Raw genomic sequence first — 23,698 nt, forward strand, 5'->3', positions numbered from 1 at the left:
TATTTTTTATTTAACAACTTATTCATTAATCTTTTTAACAACTTGGGGGTCAAAGTACTTTATTTTAATAAATTTGTTTTTATATTTCAACTTTATTTTTTACTTAACAACTTATTCATTAATCTTTTTAACAACTCGGGGTCAAAGTACTTTATTTTAATAAATTTAAAAAACAATATTAACGTGTAAGGGGAACAATATAAAACAAGGTTGAGGGGATAAAGTGTATTTAACTCTAAAAATAAGGTTCGAGATATTAAAAAACTTAAGCGTGATCCCTTTTTATGATAAAATCTTTGAAATTCATAAGTCCATATCAAATGACTATTCTTAGTGCAATATAACAAATATTATCTTGGAAGGGATGTGGCTACGAGCCTACGATATCGTCATAAGGCTGTCAATTCATCAAAAAGTTAATGTCCGCAGTGTTTAGATTATGTTTAGATTTTTCTTCATCTCAAAAAATATGTCTCAATTAATAAATAATGGGAAACTGATGTCCATGTTACTTGCTAAGCGAGAACAGGAATTAAAAATGAATATTTTATTAGCTAAATCATGATACCTTCGGAATTAATGGAGGCAATGATATTTTGAAGCGAAAGTCAATAGATGCACGTAAGTGCACTTAAATTTGAGGTCAGTTCTTCAAACCGTAATGTGGCGGACAATGCCGAGGATGGCTTATTGGGGCCATGATAATGGATGGTCATGGCACAGCGTGGAGACTGGCGAATAGTGGCAGGCTCTGGAAGGCCTGTGAGTTTGTATTAATAAATAATAATATATTATTTTCGCTATGTTTAATTTATATTTATTATAAAAATTAAATATAGTTGAAATTAATTAAAATATTATTTAATCTCTAATTATTTACTGTTCATATAAAAATTATTTATTAATTTTCAACATTTTTTTTCTTTGTTTTTACACTTTGTTTTTATTTTACCTTCGCATTTTCGCTTTTTCCCTCTAATTTTCCATGAACCAATGGCACATTAAAGAACTTGTATGTTCAAGTAAGGTGCTAAGGTATGATGTTCTCGATGAATTCAAACTAGGATGAAAGCAAAATCATCCATCTCTCTGCTGCAAGTAAATTGGGTCATTACATTTTTTTTTTTTTTAATAATCGAGAACCTTCTATGACCAAGCTCTTAAAGACTCTCCATAAGGACCCAAATCCCAGGATACTGAAAGCCCCATAACAATTAATATTGGGTAAATTCAAAATATCATCCATGGTAAGATTCGAATTAGGCCCTGATTGAGAAAAAATAAATAAATCAATCTAGTGAGTATTTGAGTTGGAACCCATTTCTCAAGGATATGAAAAAAAATCAGTAGTTTCCCCTCACAAGTACTTATTTATTTTTTTCCTTTTTGTATTGATAAAATTGGATTTGGGATATACAATACAGACTCAAGACAGAAGGTCAGAAGAGCATAACCTTCTTTTTATGCAGGCCAACCCTCCATGGGTTGCTGGATTCTTGAAAAGAATGTAACCCCAGTAACTCTTCAATATTGCTCTAAAACAACTACCACTTCACCCTCTCAATACAAGGAAGAACCTATCTTCCCAATCACTCTTATACATAATCCAACCACATAGTATACATTTACTTACCTTCCAAGCAAAAACCAAAATACTGATCAGGAACTATGGTGAATAAAGCAGCAGAACAACATGGTTATGATCACTCCAGCATCTCATCAGGGTTGAAATTCAGAGACTCATTCCATATGAGTTCCTTTATATCGTCTTCACTTAAGGATGATTGTTCAAAATCGAAGATGAAAGGAGAGGGGCAGATGGGCTCCTCGTTGATCTCATGGAGAGGCAACAAAAATGGGTGATTCAAGGCTTCCTCAACTGCGCAAATATCATGTGAAAAAGAACATAATAATCAGGAGAAAAAAAAAGGGAAAAATGTTCTGTATTGATAAACATAAGAGGCATACCAGTTATGCGCTTGCTTGGATCAAAAACTAGCATTTTTTCCACAAGATCCATGGCTATTGGAGATATGTTAGGAAACTTCTCTGAGAAAGGTTGCTTTGGAACACAAGGGAGCTGCTTGACATACTTCCTAGCATTATCACTTCTAAGAAATCCAAGATCTGAATCTTCCGGGGAACCTAATAGCTATTTTGGGATAACCAGGAAAATTTTCATTAGTGACCACCATAATAATATTTCACAGGATAAATACAATGCCGATATATGCAACTTGTCCTGATATCTTCTACAAATAGAGTTCATATACCCAAACCAAGAGAACGCCCTGTCGGCCTGCTAATAGAAAAACTGGCGGGGAAATAAAGAGGAAAGAAAAATACCTCAGTTATAAGCACCAGCTGCTGAACATAGTCTTTACCAGGAAAAAGTGGCTCTCTTCTAAGGATCTCCATCAAAATGCAACCAACTGACCAGATATCAATGGCTGCAGTATATTCTGAACAGTTGAGTAGCAATTCAGGGGCTCGATACCACCGGGTAACAACATATTCTGTCATGAAATCTGTCTCTGAGGTGGTTCTTGCAAGTCCAAAGTCACAAATCTTGAGGTCACAGTCAGCATTCAGTAGTAGGTTGCTTGGTTTCAAATCTCGATGCAAAACATTGGCAGAGTGTATATACTTCAGCCCTCGCAATAATTGATACAGGAAATACTGCCAAGTCCAACAAACATTATGCTTCACGTTACTGCTAATTTATAATTTAATTTCAACAAATTTTGCAACATATATTTAATTTCAAGCTGCAAATTTGAACATATATTATGAATGCATCAAACTTAGTTCTTAATATTCAAATGAGTTTTTGGACACGTCATGCTGTTTTTATGTTTTCAGCACCTTGTTTTTATTCCTCAAATAACACAGTATTAGTGTTCCCTACTAACTACCCAGGTGACACCTTCAGCTTGTAAGATAACAAGGGGTTGAGCTATCCAAGTTTTCTACAAAATATGTATTTGCTAAGGCAACAGTGTTAATAATTGTGACCTAGTGTTTCTTGTAGATTCTTCTAATTTGAAAAGAAGATGTAAAAATGATTGTCTTAACAAGCACTCTTTTGGATCATGGCAGCCTCAAAAATCATGTTATAATTCAAATGATACAATGAAATCCTACATTTGGACCTATGCACCTTATTGATATGCTAATGCGCTGATGGAACCAAAGGAAACCAAAGGATGCCTAAACAACAGTCCAAATAATGGATTTCAAAACGACAAGTGCATGTTCATGCAGGGCATCGGTGTCCACTTCCTGCATCAACAGCTTATACATTAAATTAAATGCTCTTTCAATATTCAAATACCAAATTGCAATGTTAGTTTTTCATATTATACGATGCGACTCAACTAAAGATGGCCAGACAGATTCGCCTGTAAAAGGGATTTCAAACTTGGTGTTATTAGCTGTTTTAATAATAAAAATCAAATGCCATGCACAATCTTTATTCACAGATTTACGGGTGAAGTAAAGAAGTTGCACAGTCTATAGAGACACTAGGCTGAAAGGAAGCAAGCCAGAGAACCAACTTACCTGACAATGATCATCTGTTAGTGCCTGGGAAGAGCGTATTATCTGATGTAGATCAGTATCCATTAATTCATAAACAATATACACATCATTGAACTTTTCCTTGTCAGGTGGCCTTATGATGTCCTTAATTTTGACAATCTGCAAAATAAAAGTGTCCTTCAGCATCTCCAGTTCACAACATTACAAGAAAAAGAACGGGGTTGCATATCCTCCACAATACTCCCTTTTTCAAACCTTGCAATTATCACAACACCTTGTTAAAATCAATATTACCTTTTCATTATTAAAAAGAAAAAGAAACAAAAATAAATAAATAAATAAATAAAGCAGCAAACAAACAGAGACAAATTGAAAAAGAAAGTAACTGCCCAGAATATGCCACCCCAAGCAACAAAGTTCTATGACTCATGTGAATACATTTTCATGATCCATATGGCAAAGGAGTTTGATCTCCCGGAGTGTCCTTTTAGCATCAATCCTGTTGTCAAATGCATTCCCAATCTTCTTGATTGCGACTTCCTTATTTGTCTCGGAATTCGTCGCACAGCTGTAGTCAGTGAATAATAATCAATTCCCAATCACAAAGAAATACAATTAGGAGCTCTAAGCCAAAAGTGTCATAATTCTTATATAAAAAATTGCAACACGCATATGGTAAGCAATCAATATAATTCCTGCCTTGTTGTTTGAGCTAGAAGCCTCAGAATCAGATTGAACTTCTGTTTATACCAAGTGGGCAGGGATTTAATCATGTAATCTGCACAGGAGTTTTGTAGTACATCCAAGGAAAGTCTGTTTCATCACTAACTTCCATTTAATACAATTCAGGATTTAACTCAGCATTTTTTATCCAAGAAAAGGCCATCCACAATACTGGAACATACAATATGCTTTCTACAATCCTGAATTACATAAATGATAAAACCAGAAATCTTATAATCACACTACGCATCAGAATTTTGAAATTAGAATAACTTTTAAAAATAAACTCTCTGTTTGGTTCTTGAGAAATTTGAGGAAGATAAGAAAACAAGTTGTTAATCTTATGTTTGATGTTGCTTCAGTTCCCCCCCACCCACAAAAAAAAAAAAGGACAAAAAATTCACCTTAACCAAGCCAAGAAGTTGACTTACGCTTTAATTAAACCATTTTCCTTCTCTGACTAAATCTTGAAAAATCCAAGAATTTATGTTTTTTTTTCTTTCCATGCTTTCAGCAACCAAACAGAGACTAGATCCCAAAATAACCAAGAAAATTCCACTCAAACGAGCCAAAAAACACTATTTTGCTGTATTGATTCATTTCATTTTTCATCACCAAAAAAGGAAAAAAAAAACAATTTTCAAAATTTCATTTACGTTTCCACTCCACCAATTTCTCAGAAATCAAAAGGGGCCCTACCGAGACAAATCCACTCAAGCGAGCCGACAAACACTATTTAGTTTAATTTGACTTCGTTTTTCAACAGCCAGAACCAAAACCAAACAAATAAAGAACTAAACCCGATTTAAAATTTCTACCATTTTCTCAGAAACCAAACAGAGCCCAAATAACGCCTACATCTTTCAATCCGAGGAAAACAAAGGATATTTTCCAAGTACTTTTTCATGCTTATAAAAGCACCAAAAAAAAAAAAAAAAAAACCCTGTGACAGCTCTCAAAAAGCAAGAAAAACAATTCCAAAATGCCAGCCAAAATAGCACTTTAGAATCCAATAAGCCAAAAAATAAAAAGCCGAGAAAATCTCACCAAACGATTCCATAGGCGCCACGGCCAACCGGCTGAATCGGCGGAACGTACTTAGCCGAGACCTCGAAGAGGTTACCGAGCACGTTGTACTGGACGTATTTCCCAGCGTAGGATGGAACCCCCTTCACTTCCACAGCCGTGGACTCGTTCTCCATTTCTTCAGAGCCTCAAATTGAGATGAAATGAGATTGAAATTAAAATGAAATGAGAGGATGAGCTCTCACACGCTCTCTTTCTCCCTCTATATATGAGAAGAGAGGGGAAAAGTGGAGGAAAGTGAAGAAAGGGTTTGAGTGCACAGAGTGGAAAGAGGGACCGTTTGTTTGTGCGTGGAATTTGAACTTTCAACTTTGAATTTTGAACACACTCAAAAAAGAGAACTCGGGTATATCCAAATGGACCCTACTTTCAATTCTTCGTCGTTTTCATTTCGTCTAGAATTTCACTTAGTTGGAAAGAGTTTGTCTGCAGTTGAGAAGTCTGCAGTTGTTGCAATCACACTCTCTCACCCCATTTTTTATTTTTATTTCTTTTATCATCGCATCACAATTTCCTTTCATTGTTTGTTGAAATTAATTTTTAAAAATTAATTTTTAACTTTTATAAAATAAAAATCTGTTTAAAAATTTAAAATATTTTAAATCTATTTTAAAAATAATTTTTATATTTAATGTTTTATTTTTAATTATTTCACTTTGTATAATTATTTTTTAAAATAGTCCCTATAAAAACAATTAAAAATAACTAAAAAAAATGTTATATGAAAATACCTTATTTTCTATTTATATTTTTAAAAATATAAAATAAAAATAATTATTAAATATATTTTTTATGTTTTTTATTTTAAAAAATAAAAAATTATTATAAAAAATAGTTTCCAAACAACCTTTAAATTCTCTTTGATTTTTTAATGTAATTTTTAAGAATTAAATATTAAATAAATAATATTAATTTAAATAAAATTTCTCATACAATTCAAATTAACTTTTTAGTTACTTTAAAAATATTTTTTAGAGTGATCATTTTTAAAAATGTCAAATATTTGCCTCTTCTTTCTTCAAACAACATTTTTAAAAAGAAAAATAATTTTTAGATCATAATTTTGTATTTTTATATTAAAATTCGTCAATTTTATGTGACAACTACCCTTATTTTTTTCCCGTTTAAAAATAAAAAGTAGAAAGTATATTCAAGTGATATCTTAGGTATGCATTTATTTTAAAATTTTATTCTATAATTAAACATTTAAGATAATCTATCCTATTTTTTGTTTGCAGTTTTTATCTCAAACCAAGAAAAAAGTCATTTTCAGATTTTTAAATTTTATATTTGGTTTTAAAGAAAACAAAATAAAGAGGAAATAAAATAATAAAAATATAATTATAAAAATTTTCCTTTTTTAATTATTCATAAACTTAAAAAAAAAATTATAAAATAGACTTTCTCTAAACTTTTTCTATCCTTTTTCAACAAAAATAAACCTTTTTAACATTTTCTTCTTTCTTTTTTTTTAACAACATTTTTTCAATACCCTTTTCATTTTTATATCAAAACCCTCAACACTTTTGAAGGTCATAAAAATTATTACAAATTTTCATATTTATTTTTCTCAAACATATCTCTCATTTTATCCGTATCTATTTATTAGACGATCAATTGTTATACTTACTTTAATTTGATTAATAAATAACTGATTTTAGGGCTTATACAAATACTATGATTTATCACCGCACCTTACTGAAGAGTAATTTAATCCCCAATTTGGATTTGATTTTCAAATACATATTTTTCTAAAATAATGATTTATTTTTTAGATTTTTATTTCTTATTTTATTTTTTTTAAATAAATAAAAATAAGTTGTAACATCAATTTTTATAAAAATCAGTTTTTTATTTTTTTTAAAAAAAACTAGTCTCACCATTCAATGGAATGCAAGTCCACCGTACACATTTTCAATTTGCAGATGGTTTCATTTTTTATTTTTTATTTTTTTATTATAATATTCCATTCTTAAAAGTGTTTTTAAAATGGTAATTAATTATATAATTTTTTTTTTTTTTTTTCTCTCTTGGAAATTTATAACGTGAGCCGTGACTGGCAGGTAAGTCATTCACTCTTCTATAAATAAATATGGCATATAAATCAACTTAGCCTCTTTCATTTAATGTATGTAGTTACAATTAAACACAGAATTTTGTCCATATTATTTATGTGACGTGTCGCATAATAATCATACCATCACTGTCTTACAGGTTACAGCTCATTAAAAATAAAAAAACCACCATGAATAGGTTGACCCTTCAACCGTAATAATAGGACTCTCGACTTCATTCGAATTCTTTGCCACGTGGACATTTCACAACACGTGTAAATGAGATTAGAGAAACATTACACATTACCCGTACACGAGATTAGAGAAACTAGGAGGAAAAGTCGTTCACGTTTTTATGACTGAATATACTAAATCTATATAAAGAAGAATCTGATGAAAACCCGATGTTCCGATTCACCTCTACTTTCATTTTGTTAATTATGCCATGTTGCGTCTGTTGAATTATATTCTCTTTAGAGGAATGGTTCCAATAAGTGACAGAACTAAAGCTTATGAAAGGAACAACTCGATGGGAACTTGGTGAGAGTGATTAAGTTCTGTTTGTAAGATAGTTTCTATATACTATATATTTATATTTTCCAACAATATTTTTTATTTTTTATTATTAATTTTATTAATAGGAGAATCTTTTGACTCTTCATTTTATACCATTTGGGGAAAAAGACGAGTACATCTTCCTTACAAGACAAAGTAAGGTTCCAATATATACCCATACAAGAATTCACAGCTCACTTTAGAATTTAAAGTTCTAATTGGAGAACGACCCTTAAAGAAGAATAAAAGTCATCTTTATTTTGTGTCATAACTTTTTAGTTTAATATAAGACTTAAACGAGTTTGATGAGAAGACTATTTTTTCCATTTTCTCTTTAATCTCCTTTGTATTCAATACTAAAATTAAATATATTTAGATGATTATTAATTCAAAGGTATATACATATAGTTAGACCTAAAAATTAATTGATAAAACATAAGTTTAAAATTTGACTAAAAATAACTTAAAATTACCCATAAAATATATAAAAATATAATAAATATATTTTATCATAGATTTTGAAAGAGATAGTATAGGTTAAAGTGAAAGTATAGTATCAATGAATTCAAAGTTCATCTAGTTTTAAATGTAAAAATAGTAAAAATAATAGTAAGAAGATAAACTATAGAGGTGTCACCTAAAATAAGTAGAGTTTTTATCCCTGATCTTGTAAGGTTTCAAGATTGAAGCGATCAAATCCAAAATTATATATATGCAGCAGTATGACAACCACCATAAGTAAGTTAGATCCTTCAATTTTGAAGCTTTATTTATCAATTATGTCATATCGTGTTTGTCAATTATTTAACACTACATAAATCAATTATATTTGACAACATTGAGACTCTAGAAAGCTTGATATAAATAGGAATTATAGTTAAAAAAAAAATTACATGTAATCAAGTGATAGGTGTTCTTCTCAATGATACGTGTTCTCTTATGAAAGGACAAGTGACTCATCTTTTTATAATTGTTCATATTAAAGCTTATAGATAAAAGAATTTGGTGAGAATTTGACTTGGACGATTCACCTTTGTTTCTAGAAGAGTGGATATTTTTCTATCATTTGGAAACTTTTTGGGTCATACAATGCCTATAATATAAATATAAACCGCAAGAGTATGATTTTTCTCAACTACTTTAATCATGAAATTTAAGATGTCTATTATTTTTGTGTGATTTACTACTCTGCAGCTCATTAATGAAATTATCCTTTTTCTTCGCCCACATTTGACATAAATATATTTCATATATTCTTGCTTTTATTTATAAAAAATTACAAGAAGTATTTTACACTTTGGAATTCTAATACTAATTCAAGGAAATTTCCTTATGTATACCTTTCTAGACATGAGGATTGACTTAGGAAGAGGATGAAGAAAGCCAGAGTTTGAGGACATGAACCTGAATTTCTCAGATAGTTCTATTTGGGAACTTAAGGTTGACGGGTTGAAATCATGACCAGTTGGTATATACCTAACGCGGTGGAGTCAAGTCTACCCACCAACTTGTTGAACAACTTTTTTGCCAAAAATAATGTTTGGTGTTTGAAAAGGCCAGCCCATAACCAATTCATTTATGTTTGGGCCAAAATTTGAAAACCCAAAATCAAATTGTCTCCACAATCCAAAATGAAACCCTGTTATGGCCATGTTTTAGAATAGTCTCAAGAATATTTTTGTTGAAAATAGAGAAAATAAATTGATAACCAATTTAAGGGCTCCCACGGTCGCATGAGATTAGCTCCTCCTACCCTACTATAAGCTATAAGCTAAAAACTTCCAGCAATTCCTAGGAACATCTCTTCCAACAGCAAGGAGATAGATAGACTTAACATGGCATGTAGAGATATTGTTTACCGATGGCCCATATTGTTTTAAAAGCACTTCATAACCATGAGGACATGAGATGGAAGCACACTAATATGAACACTCTTCTAGAAGTTAATATATTAATGTCATGTCTTCCAGAAAAGGTATCATGGGCTTCATTTGTTGTAGTCTAGTGCATCAACCCTAGCCACGTGTGGACTTCAATAACCTTCTTCATCAAGAGGGTATCTTCAAATTCTCGTCTCCAAATTCATTTATTATAATAAAATAATATTGAAAATTGTCTTTTTTATATTGATATTCAAATTTTCTTCTAGTTATTCGAAAGATGATTATAAATATTTAAATCATGAGTGAAAAAAAAGTTATGAGATGAAAATAGATTTGTAAAATTTATACCTTCATTATAAATATTTAAATTATGAGGGAAAAAAGTTAAGAGATGGATGGAGACATCCCTTGAAGTCTAGACTAAGAATGTAAAGATAAGAAAATCAAGAAAGACATCCCTTGAAGTAAGATTTTGCAAGTTGAGCTCTAGATATAAGAAGAGAAATATGAGATATGGAGATAATGGTCTCAAGATTGACCATCATTTCCATAATTAGGCATGTTTTAGGCTTAACTTGTTTGAATCTTAGCGTGGATTGGACCTTGGTGGTCTTGGGCTTTAACTTGATTCGAGTGTTGATGTGGCTTAATCAACTTAGGCCGTTGTAGACCTTTCATTTTGTCTTCCTAGCACATGTCCTATTAGGAACTCATTTGATACTTCACAATAGTCTTTTGGTGGCCCATGACCACTCATACAATTTACATTTTTTTGAGCCACCCAAAGACTTTAGTTGAAGGATTTATCTGACCCCTCATTGTGAACTTGGCAGCCCCCAGTTTAGTTTAGGTTTCTTTCACCTATGTGCACTTTAAGTTAGACTCACCTAGGCCCATTTCGGCATGCCTTGGCCCACTTAGGTTTACCTAGTCTTGCTTAGGTCACTTTTCAAGTATGGTTGCATGGCTTGTATGACTAGCATGTATTCGATTTTTTATTTTATTTTATTTTATTTATTAGTGTTAGGATAGAACCTTTAAAAATAAGACATGATGTAATAAAATTAGACTTGACTTTCTATTTGCCTTTTACATTGATTTTCATTTGAGTATGCTCGTATCACTAGTATTGTATATGACTTGCATGTATTGAAAGTTGTACAAAAGATACAAGTTATGAGTTTTTTACAAGGTGATAAGTAATTCATAGTTGGTTAATGAATTTTAGCAATTCAGTAGAGATTGTAATGTATTATTACCTCATAATTAGATGAATGACCTATCTTGCCTATTGGGATATGTTTCTCATGGTAAGTGTATTAGTGTTTATGATTATATATTAGACTACACATACGGTGAATTTTGACATAAGACTATCAAGTTATTATAATTCACCAAGTTATTGTATTACATGGACTCGTAATAAACTCTTTTAATAAAAACAAGAAAACATCATTTTGGAAACAAATTTGAACCAAAATAAAAGTCAATTTGTTTTTGTGAATAAATAAATAAATTGAAATACTGGAAATTGATTTTAGTGAATAAAATTCTTTTTTGCAAATGTTGTAATATTTGGAAATAATCAGTTTTTTATTTTATTTTATTTTATTTTAAATTAGTCTAATAAGTTAATTTGTGCAATCCCTTTGTCAATATTTTATATCATTATAGTTTGTTTTCATCTTGTCTTATTGTATGTACTTGTTTCCTACTTTTTCTCAATATTTGTGATTAATTGATTGTTATGATTTCATTCATTTATTTAATAGAGACCATTTCAAGTAACCCAACTCTCAAACTTAAATTCGATTTTTGTAAACCTGTTTTTCTTTTAAAAATGAAACATTTTAAAGTTTTATTTCTTATTTTTTTTCCTTTTAAAAAGAAACAAAAATAAATAGCAACTTTATTTAAAAAAAAAACACACACACACACAATTTTTCACAATAAAAACTAGTATTGCCATTGATTGGGAGTGCATTTGAAAAATGTGAGTTCACATAAACATTAATGGACAAAAATTTTGTCTAGAATGAATGATTAAGATTTAATGCATTGTATTTGTTTACAAGTTTATATAAAAACTAATTTGAAACTTAAAAACCCGATTAGTATAAAAAAATTCACAAACTAAAACTAGTACAAAAAGAGTTTGTTATTTCTTTTTTAAACATGATTATAGTTTAAGAATTTTTTTACTAGCAAATGAACTTCAAATTGAGCAAAACTTAATGCATTGAAATTATTTTAAATGAATTTAGTAATTTTTAAAAATAATTTAAAACTAAAAAATAAAACCAATTAAAAAAAAAGAAAGAACAAAACTAGTTTTGAATGAATCATGATCAGTACTTTTCCTTTACATATCTATATTTTTTCTAAATTTTTTAGCAATATGAAATCAAGCCTTTAGAATTTTGATAAATCCAATAATTTTTAAAATTTTCAATTTTTAATATATAATAATAATAAAAATCAATAAAATAAGTTATAAAAATTATAATATTTTAATTATTTATCAAATATATTTATTTTATTGTAATTAAAAAAAATTAAAATACTTTGTAAAAAAAATTAAAATTTTTCAAAAAAGCGTTCAACGGAGAGAATTAGGATGAGAACGACCTGTCTCGAATCCACCTCATTGTCATCCCTAGTTATAAAATATTAGGACCCATACAAAATTCAAACTATTAAGATTTAGATATAAAATTATGAAATTAGTTAAAGAGTGATGCCCTTTTCGTTACCTATTGAAAAAAATATCCTTCTATACTTACCATCACCCTATAAAGGTCTAACTTTCAATGCCTTCCACTCGTATTATTTTCTATCAACCAAGGAAAAGGGTAGAGTAGTGTCCATTTTTTATTCTTAACAAACATTAGCTTTGACCCAATTGTAAAATAGTATCTTACAGTGATTCTTTTTATAGAGAGTTGTTGTTGAGTCAATAAAGAAGGTTTAGCTCGACTCAGTCATGCATGATAAAGAATGTGTCTTTTGTTGCCAGCTAGGATTTCGATTCTAGATATGGTCAGTCAAAAGAAACTGAAGGGCAAATCTAGTCCAATCCAATCCAACCCATCAAATTCTATTCCTTTATAAATATATAAGTGGTAAAATACCACGGACATCCTTTTCGCTTAAGGACCAAGGAATACCAGCTTCCACATTCTGGTAGGCTGACTTCTATGGAGTAACTATCAATTTTAGTGATGATAAAAATAGAATGGAAAAAATATTAATATTAAAAAATATTTTTATACTCTGAGATTCTTTATTATGTAATTAAGGCAATGTTTGATTTTTGCAAAATTTGAAAGAAAATGTTAAAAAAAAGGAGAGAGAAAAAATAAAATAATAAATAATAAATAAATTTAAAATCAATAAATTATTTTTATTTAATTTAATTTTAATATAAAAATAAAATAATTAAAAAAATATACAAATTTCTAACTAATTTTAATACAAACATCTTAATATAATATAGTGTTTTTACCGTTTCGAAACTTATTGATTTACAAGAGGCCATGATATAACCATTCATACATATTTATTTTATTTTTTTAAATAATAATTATTATTAATTTTAAATATATCTTTTATTTTCTCGATTTTTTTTTCTCAAATTATTGAACTACCAAAATCTTGTAAGGGTTGACTTATGCAGAGTTGTGAGGGACCGAACTGAACTCAAATGGGACTGAGATGATATAATTTATTCAATGCAGGCGCCCCCAGCCCAGTGTTGCATGGTAACCTGAACCTAAAAGGCTGGGCCGCCGACAGATGGGCCGCCCTCAAGTGCCTCACTCATTCACTCTCTTTGTCATTTTCTTAATGATGCCGATTCTTGAAACTTAAAATACATTGTCTTTTTTCTTCATAACCCTAACTTCCATGCTTAAATTAATCATAATCAAATTATTTTAATTATTAGAATCTAATAAAAGATTCAAATTATTTTAATTATTAGATTGGCGATTTAGGAGTTCAAATTTTCAAAAGAATCGAAAATCATCCGATCCAAACAGACCCCATGATCTGAATTATCTTCAAGATCTATCCAAGTAGATATTAACTTATTTTCCTCTGCTTTCAATGAGGAACAGATGATTTGAGAAAAAAAAAAGGTAAGAAGTGTTTTAGAAAACTGGGAGATCAAATCATCATTCTCATCACATTTCCATGAATTAATATTCTTTCAAAATTTGCTAAAATGAGACAGACTCGAAGCACCAGAATCATATGTATACAGATGAGCATATTTCTGGGCTCATGATTAACCAATAGAGAATTCCAACCTTCAACGCCCCCTCTCTTTCCATTGAAAGAAAAGGCAAAAGAAAATGAAAAAATGAAACAATTTCTAGGAATCCAAATAACGCCGCAGACCAGTGTTCACTAACTGTACAGGGGAGTAGGGAAATATGAATTCAGTGGATAAGACTACCCATCCGAGCTGTACCCACTGGGAGTTCAGCGGGAGTAGTGGAGGTCGTGCTGCGCCGACCACCATTTTCTTCTCGTTTCCCTTTCACCCCACGCGCCATTCCTGCAACTGCGCCGACCGATTTGACCAGGCTTTTGAAAATTTCTTTTTTGACTCGTCCTCTAGGTGGAGGGAAGCGTTTTTCTGGTTTGACTTTGGAAATAGACGCTAGACTAACCATTTGCAGGAGATGGGTCTGAACAGTTTCGAAGCTAAAGAAAATATAGGGAAAAACAGGCTATGAAACTCAGGAAACAGAGAAAACCACTGAATGGAGTGAGGACGAGAACACACCAATAACAGGGGATAGAAAATTTGAAACCCCAGGAAGACTGAGAATCAGATGATTAAATTCGTGATCCCTCGGTGAAGAGAGAGAAGAGGGTGTAGAGAGGAGAAAGGAGTAAAGAAAAGAGGGGATGGAAACCAAGAAACAGAGGATTGAGAGGCGAACAACTTTGGAGAAGAAGGGAGAAACAGAGAACGAAAACCCAAAAGAAAGAGCAAAATAACAAGATTGATCTGTGGATCTGTGAAAGGGGAGTGAAGCATATGTAGGTGAAGCAGTCGAGTGAACAAAGAAACTTGGCTCGCAAGCTAAAGTCGGGTGAACAAAGAAACTTGGCTCGCAAGCTAAGTTCAGCTCAGTTTACCAGTTACCCATTTCTAACTTTCTATTTTGGGAAACTTACCCATTTTAATTTCTTTTCTTTTCTTTCAATCTATATTTCCATTTTATGTCAAATAAAAGACAATTATGTTTTTTTTCTTTTTGTTTTTTAAGATGTTGAATCCATAAAAATTTTGAGATTTTTCATCCAAATATTTTTATTTTTTTGTATTTATCTTTTAGTTTAATTTTCGTTTTTTATTTTAAATTTATATTACCCTTTTATTTATATTTTTTCTCTTATTTTTAATTATTTTTTATATTTTTCATATTAACCATATTTAAAAAAAAATGATTATCACTTTACTCTTATTATATATATATATATATATTAAAATTTTTGAAAAGATAAATTTATTAAAAAAATAATTAAAATATGAAATTCTAATATTATATTAACAATTTTTTTCAGATAAACTAATGAAAAGTATTTTGACTCACAACAAGATTTGTCAACGCAAATTTTTAGTAAAACTTTATAAATTAAATTTCAAATAAAATATATTATATAAAATTTTATTTAAAAATTATTGAATGTAGTATTTCATTTTTTTTATTGACTTTCAAAGTTATTTTAATTTTTTACTTGAAAGGTAATAGAATATAAACGAAAGTTAGTTTTTTATTTTTTAAATAAATGAGTATAAATATATTAAAAGAATTTAAGATAATCTTAGTAAAAAATTTGAGAAATATTATTATAATTTTAATATTTTTAAATATAGATTCATTTGGATAAAATTTCATAAAAAAAAATGGTGGAAAGAAAGAACATTGTTAAACTACAAAAACAAAATATACAATTACAAAATTTTGATGATGAAATTTAAAAATAAAAGTCGAAACAATTTTTGAGTGAGAGAATTTGAGTGGGGAAATTGTACAGTCCTTAAGTGAAAAAAAAAATTCAAAATCATTTGAAATCCTTAACAAGAAGCAGTCATGTATACCCTTATACAATTAGTAAAATTGTCTTGTACAACTAGTATAATACATTTGTACAATAACTCAAATTTCATACATCGTCTCATGAATATTTGACAATGGATTGATTAATTATGTTTGCATTGGTTTAGTTTTAAAAAAATAGGAAAAATTGTTGTACAATTTTGTTCTACAATTATAATTAGTGAGATAGGTATTCAATGACCATATACAAGTTAGATAAAGTGCATAAAATGAATATATGTTTAATCAACGTGTGTAAGGAATGTCATTTATCCTTGGTTATGAGAAATAAACAAATGAGTTTTTCAAAATCACTTAATTTTTTTTACAAATGACAGTTTTGTACACCCTTATACAATTAGTATTTTTGTCTTATACACTTAGTGTAAATATCTTGTATAGTGGCCTAAATTTCATATACTTCCTACTCAGTATGTGCTCATAGATAGGTTAATCATGTTTTCATTGGTCTAGATCACAAAATAATGGAAGACGTAAAAATAAAATTTTGCTTCTAGCATCGTTAGTGGGATAAATATTTGAATTGTTGCATGTAAGTTAAATAAAGTTCATAAGATAAGTGTATGATAGAGGAATGTATGCCATGAGAGTGTAATTCTTAGATGACAAGACAAAAAAAAAGGTTGTCCAAAATCGATTGAAATCCTTCATAAATGATAACTTTGTACACCTCTTGTACAATTAGTATATCACACTTGTACAATGATACAAATTTCATTCACATGCATACATTATGTGTCTACATAGAATGTGTGAACCATGCTTCCAATAATTTAATTTAGAAAATGATGTAAAATGTAAAAACAAAATTTTTCTTCAAACATCATTATTGAGGTAAGTTTTGAATTGTATATACAAATTAAATAAAGTATATGAAATGAAAGAATTTATGATAGGAGAGAGTGCATTTATTGGATGACAAGAAAAATAGAAAAAAGAAAAATGGGATTTGACTCACTAATATGAAAATATATGGAAAAAAGAACCTAAAAATTTTAAATTAGTATTATATTCATTTATTTAAAAATAATTTGAAATATATATACTTTTTAATGAGTCATCCAGTTATTCCTAAAAATACCCATTTACTTGTCATGTCATTCAAATCAATTGACAACTAGACTCCTCCATATAGATGTTTCCATTCTTTTTAGATATATATATTTTTATTATTATCATTATTTTATTATTTTATTATTTTGATTTTTTTTTTCTCTAGAAACAAACACCTCGTAGGATTCTTATTTTAGTTTCTTAAAAGTTTAGGAAATATTGTGCCAAAAAAATCGTATTTAAATAGGATTAATATTTTTTTATTTCTTAGAATTTTAAGAGAATAGATTGTCAAACAAATCCTATTTAATCATAATTACCAATTCAAAAAGTAATAAGGTTGCTTATTAAATAATAAATAATAAATTTAGTAATATATAATTAATTTAAATATGATTAATCTATTTAATAAGAAATATTTATTTATTTATTTATTTTTATACTATATATCAAAATACAACCACATTGTAAAACATTTTATATTTGAAAAACTCTTACAATAAATTTTATTCGCTATTATATTTTAAAATTATTAATATTATATAATAAATACAAATTTATTATTGGTTTATTTATTGTCAAGAATATGAATTTATTTTTAACTTATTAATACTAGAATAAACTTTTTTTTTCAAATTCTTAATAATATTTCTAGAGAAAAAAAATTCCTAAATAATAAAACAATAATAATAATAATAATAAAAATATCTTAAAGAAAATAAACATTTATATGAAAGAGTCCAGTTATCAATTGATTTGGATGATATGATAAGTAAATGAACATTTTTGGGAATTATTGTATGACTTATTAAAAAGTGCATGGATTTCAAATTATTTTTAAATAGATGAAAATAATATTAATTTTAAATATTTGAGGTTCTTTTTTCTAGATATTTTCATATTATTAAATCAAATTCCATTTTTCCCTAAAAAAAATATTAATATTAGATATGTTAGAAAATAGAAATAACCCCAAATTTATTTACTTATTTCATTTTATTTATTTAAATTAGAAAATAATTTATTTTAATAGATTAAAATGTACACAATTAATCTATTACTTTGTTAATTATGGAAATATTAAAATTTTCTATTACACAAAAAATCACTAATAGAGGAAATAAAATTAAAAAGAGTAATAAATATATATAATTTAGTTATTTAATTTTTTTCATGTGAAAAATAGTCACACAAAAAAACACACAGTTGACCAATTTCTTTGTTTAATTGTGAACATACTTTATATAGTTTTATTTTATTATTAAAATAACTAATGGAGAAAATAAAAATGGATAATCAAATAAATGGAATTTAATTCTTTTTATTATTTTCATATGAAAAAATAGTACTAAATAAGGTTTTCAATTTTCATTTTTAAAAATAGTTTTCATTTTTTAATTAAACATATTTTCAAAAGGAAAATAAAAAAAATAAAAATCATATTACCATATTTTTTTTAGAAAGTATTTTTTAAAATGGTTTTTGAGTCATTAATTTAATTTTTCTTTATTTATAATTTAAAATAGAAAACAATGCTAATTTTCAATTATTTATATAAAAAAAAAATTTTAAATAATGAAAAATCCAAATAGTTAAAATAGAATTGTCCTGGGTATGTGAATTGAGATGCAATAAAGACAAAAAAAGTTTAATAAATGATGAGTTCCACAAAAATTAGCACGAGCATGTGATGAGTTAAATGAGCATTTTAGTCTATCACTATTTTATATCCTTAAAATTAATTATAGGTGATAGAGGAACCTTGGGTCACTTTTTAGGTCCATCTTACCTCGAAGTACAATTCTCATTCCATGGATGATTCAGTGAATAATTGAAAGTGTCCCTACGAGATTTTGGTAACCAGAGATGACACAAAATTGAATTATGCACAATTATAAAGCAAAAACAATTTGGAAGATTGAAGGGGCAAAGGCATAGAAATCAATAATACATTGATTGATTCATTCCACTTTGTTAATGAAGTATGTACGAAGCGAACACAACCTTTCTACAAGACGATTTCTGTATTTATATATTTGAAGTCATGAGTAGAAAAAAGTAATGATATGAAAACGGTCATATAAAGTTTATGCGAAATAAATAGAGACGTGGGGAAGTATGAGACACCTAATAAAATAAGACCTCTCAGTTTAGGATATAAATACAAAAAGTACGAGAGCATGATATGTTTCAAAATTCAATAATTGTATATGTTTATTTTATCACTTGTAATATTCTTTATAGTATAGTAAAATGATTAATTTTCATTTATATGAGTATAATTGAATATAGACACGTGAATAATTTTATTTTTATGTTCTTGCAATAATATATTAGAATTAAAGCTTTCACCTACTTAGCAAATAGCAAGTAGTACCAAAATTTCTCAACTAGTACAAGTCATTTAAGAATATTATCATCGTCCAAAAGATTGCTTACTCGTCCCTTAAAGCTAGCTAATGACATAGTGCTAAAAAAAACTTTCACACTTTCTTGAGAGTAGGGCTTAGAAAGTTTAATTACACTACATGCATTTTAATAGTGATCAAGAAACTTTATTTGACGGTTAGAGTTAAAGGTACATTGAGACAAGATCCACACAGATAGTGTTGAGCCTGATTTACTACTTGGTTGTATATGTATTATTGTAGCCGTATGCTTCTTTAAAAGGATAAATTAAGGGCGTACGTAGTGTCATTTTATTAATCCACTTATACACGAGAGTATAATGTAGCTTCATTTCATTCATTTATATTACATCCTTTAATTAAGAGTGGGTTTGGTACGAATTCTATTTTTAACACTTGAATGATAAAAATTTTTAAGGGTTAAAACTATTGAAAGTGTTTCCTAAAATCACTATCAAATGAGTTTTAAGTTTCATTTATTCAACTTCTAAAAACATGGGTTGAGTCCCTATTTGGAGAATCATAATTTTATTCTTTGAAAATTAATTTTCTCATCTGAAAAACTCAAACTTGAATATATTTTTCCAATTTCCTACTATCTCAATTTTAGAGTACATTTGACATTGTTGTTTAAAAATATTATTAACCTAACAAGTTTTTTTTTTTTTTTTAAATCAAGTGTTTCATTTAAGAAACATTTTTAAAAATTTGATTTTTTTTATATAATTAAAAAATCATATATAGTGTTTTTTGGAGAAACACTTATAGGTAATTATCCTAAAAACACTTTAAGAGAAAACAATTCCAAAAACACTTCGACTAAAAGCACTATCAAACACACTCTTAGAGTGCGTTTGATAGTAATTATAAGAAATGTTTATAACATTTTTAACATTTGAATGATGAAAATTTCAAAGGGTTATAAAGACTAGAACGCATTCTAAGAGTACGTTTGACAATGATTGTAGAAAATGTTTCCAATTTTTTTAATACTTGAAAAATAAAAATTTTCCAGTATTAGAAATTGTAGAAATACTTCCTAGAATTACTGTTAAATACACTCCTAATGTATGTTTGATAGTTATTTTAGGAAGTGCTTTGAACCTTTTTAGCACTTAAATTTTTTTATCTTTTAAATATTAAAAGAGTTAGAAACGCTATGAAAAATCACTGCCAAATAGGTTCTTAGTGTACGTTTGATAATGATTCTAAAAAATGTTTTTAACTTTTATAATATTTAATTCTTTTTATTTTTCACGTATTGAAAATGTTATAAACACTTTTTAAAATCAATATTAAACATGCACTTAATATTCTTATCATTCGTGTTGTTGATAGTAGAAACACTTTTTATCAAGTATTTGTTCCTTCTATGCTTTATTGTGTAAGCTCTCAATCAATTTTTCACTTTTATGATTATCATCTTCTTTCTATTTTCTTTCATAGTGTCATTCATTTTGATTAAATTCTGAAATATTATTAAAAGTGATTCTTTTTATTGAATTAAAGTGCGTTTGATACTGATTTTATGAAGTATTTATAGTATTTTTTGTACTTGAAAATTTTTATCTTCCAAACATTAGAAATACAAAAAATACTTCTTAAAATCAATTTAAAATGCACTATTATTCAACGGTAGATGATAATAGCATTCCATTTGTTTGAAGTTTCACTAGACAACTCATATTTAATTGTGCACTTTCAGTAATCGATATTACAAGTTGGATAAATACCCAATCAATACATTAAAATTTTGTTTCCATGTCTTTTGTAGCCAAATATACGTGCGATTGAGTATATCCCCACTCAAAAATAAAGGAATAAAATGAATTTATAAAAACTCTTACCTTTCTGACTTGTGACGATCGTGTAGGAGTTACATGTAAATGAGGGGATGTACTCTATGCTTGGAGGTCTCCATACAATATCGGAGCGGCCCAGTCCAATATAATGTTGGGCTGGCCATAACTGACTAACACGCTCTATCTCATTTTCATTTTCATAATGGAGGCCGGCCCATTGTTGAATTTTAGAATACATTATCTTATATAAAGAATGTATTTTTTTTTTATATTTGGATATAATGGTAATTTATTGTCTTCGTCCCAGTTGAAATGCTTGTTGTTTTAAAAATAAAAATAAAAATAAATTAGTAATTGATATTGTGAATGGAGGAAGGTCTGGCCATCATGAATATGGAGATGATGGTCTCAACATTGACCATCATCTCCATGATTAGGAATGTTTTGGGCCTTGACTTGTTTCAACCTTAGCGTGGATTGGACCTTGGTGGTCTTGGGCTTTTTAACTTGATTTGAGCCTTGATGTGGCTTAGTCAACTTAGGCCATGGTAGGACTTGAGCGGCTGAGCCTTTGCTTGAATTAAACAATGTTACGTGAGGGCTTGAATTTTTTATTTTAGATTTGAGTTGAGTGGCTTGGGCTTAAGCCTGGACATAGACTTTTTATGTAACTTGACTTAGGCCTAGAACTTGGCTGGACTTGAATGATGTTAAGTGAGGGCATGAATATTTGATCCCAAATTGAAGATATTTTGAACTTGATTTTTTGGACCTTCAAACTTGTTCTTTAATTTTCAAGTGCTTGAAGAGTTTTTTGAATCTTTTCAAACTCGTTTTTTAGACCTTCAAACTTGTTCTTTAATCTTTGAAAGTTTGAAGAGCTTATAAATCTTTGAAGGCTTGAAGTGCATTTTGAATCTTGTAGGTGGTCTCTCCAACTCTTCTCAAGAGTGATTTTGAATTTTCAAGCTAGGTCTTGAATCTTCAACAAGGTTGTTATGAATCTTTGAAGGCTTCAAGTGTTGAGATAAAACCCTTAAAAATAAGACATGGTATAATAAAATTAGACTTAGCTTTCTATTTGCCTTTTGCATTGATTTTGATTTAAGTATGCTCATTTTACTTGTATTGTATATGACTTGCATGTATTAAAGTTGCATAAAAGATATAAATTATGAGTTCTTTGCAAGATAATAAGTAATTCATAGTCAGTTTATAAATTTGAGCAATTCAATAGAAACTGTAATGCATTACATCCAAATTAAATGAATGACTTGTCTTGACCGTTATAATAAATTTCTCATTATGAGTGCATTAGTGTGTATAGTTACACATTACTGTGAATTTTGATATAAGACTATCAAGTTGTTATAATTTACTAAGTTACTGTATTACATAGATTCTCAATAAACTCTTTTAATAAAAATAAGGAAAAGTCATTTTGGAAATAAATTTGAATCAAAATAAAAATCAATTTTTTTTTTTTTTTTGTGAATAAACTATTTTTTGTGAATAAATAAATTGAAATCATTAACTAAAAATTGATTTTAGTGAATAAAGTTCTTCTTCGCAAATCTTGTAATATTTGAAAATAATCATTTTAAAAAAATAAGTCTTTAAAGTTAATTTGTGCAATCCCTTTGCTAATGTTTTATATCATTATAATTTGTTTTTCATCTTATCTTGTTTGTATGTACTTGTCTCATACTTTTTATTGATATTTGTGATTAATTGACTGTTATAATTTCGATCGCTTGTTTAAAAGAGACAATTTTAGAGGTTTAGAGGGATATTACCCTCTAGTTCCTTTTCAATAAGTAAGCTAACTCTTAGACTTGACTCGATTTTTATAGGCATGTTTTTCCTTTAAAAAGTAAACACTTTAAGGTTTTATTTTATTTTTTTATTTTATTTTCTTTAAAAAAACACACAAAAATAAGTAATAACTTTATTTTTATTTTCTTTTAAAAAGGTTTTTTCACAATAAAAACTAGTCTTGGCATTGATTGGGAGTGCATTTGAAAAATGCGAGTTCACATCAATATTAATAGACAAAAATTTGGTCTAAAATGAATTATTAAGATTTAATGCATTGTATTTGTTTACAAGTCTATTTTAAAAATAATTTAAAACCTAAAAACCCGATTACTAAAAAAAATTCACAAACTAAAATTAGTACAAAAAGAGTTTGTTATTTTTTAAAAAACATAATTAAATTTTAAGAATTTTCTTACTAGGCAAATGAACTTCAAATTGAGCAAAACTTAATGCAATGAATTTATTTCAAATAAGAAGAAGAACAAAACTAGTTTTGAATGAATCATGATCCTTTTACTACTTTTCCTTTACCCATTTATATTTTTCTAAATTTTTTAGCGATACCAAATCAAGCCTTTAGAATTTTGATAAATCTAATCATTTTTATATTTTTCTATTTTTAATATATAATAATAATAA

General features: G+C 28.2%; 1 protein-coding gene across 1 annotated transcript; it reads right to left on the bottom strand.

Moving 5' to 3' along the window:
• Positions 1-1,333: 1,333 nt before the first annotated feature.
• LOC117916793 (mitogen-activated protein kinase homolog NTF6) lies at positions 1,334-5,595 on the bottom strand. The gene is made up of 6 exons (XM_034832966.1): positions 5,311-5,595; positions 3,979-4,108; positions 3,562-3,699; positions 2,347-2,679; positions 1,969-2,152; positions 1,334-1,879 (listed from the first exon to the last, which is right to left on the bottom strand). The coding sequence occupies exons 1-6, from the start codon at positions 5,463-5,465 to the stop codon at positions 1,704-1,706; spliced, it is 1,116 nt and encodes a 371-aa protein (XP_034688857.1). The 5' UTR covers positions 5,466-5,595; the 3' UTR covers positions 1,334-1,703.
• Between the last annotated feature and the right edge of the window lie 18,103 nt (positions 5,596-23,698).

This window comes from Vitis riparia, chromosome 6 (assembly GCF_004353265.1).
Source record: "Vitis riparia cultivar Riparia Gloire de Montpellier isolate 1030 chromosome 6, EGFV_Vit.rip_1.0, whole genome shotgun sequence".
NCBI lineage: Eukaryota > Viridiplantae > Streptophyta > Magnoliopsida > Vitales > Vitaceae > Vitis > Vitis riparia.

What these genes read in the sequence shown, in the direction of transcription:
- LOC117916793 (XM_034832966.1), bottom strand. Translation starts at nt 5,465, where the DNA reads ATGGAGAACGAGTCCACGGCTGTGGAAGTGAAGGGGGTTCCATCCTAC. An exon ending in TAACAGATGATCATTGTCAG is followed by an intron (nt 2,680 to 3,561) that starts GTAAGTTGGTTC and finishes TGGACTTGGCAG; the next exon opens with TATTTCCTGTATCAATTATT. An exon ending in AGCTGGTGCTTATAACTGAG is followed by an intron (nt 2,153 to 2,346) that starts GTATTTTTCTTT and finishes ATCCCAAAATAG; the next exon opens with CTATTAGGTTCCCCGGAAGA.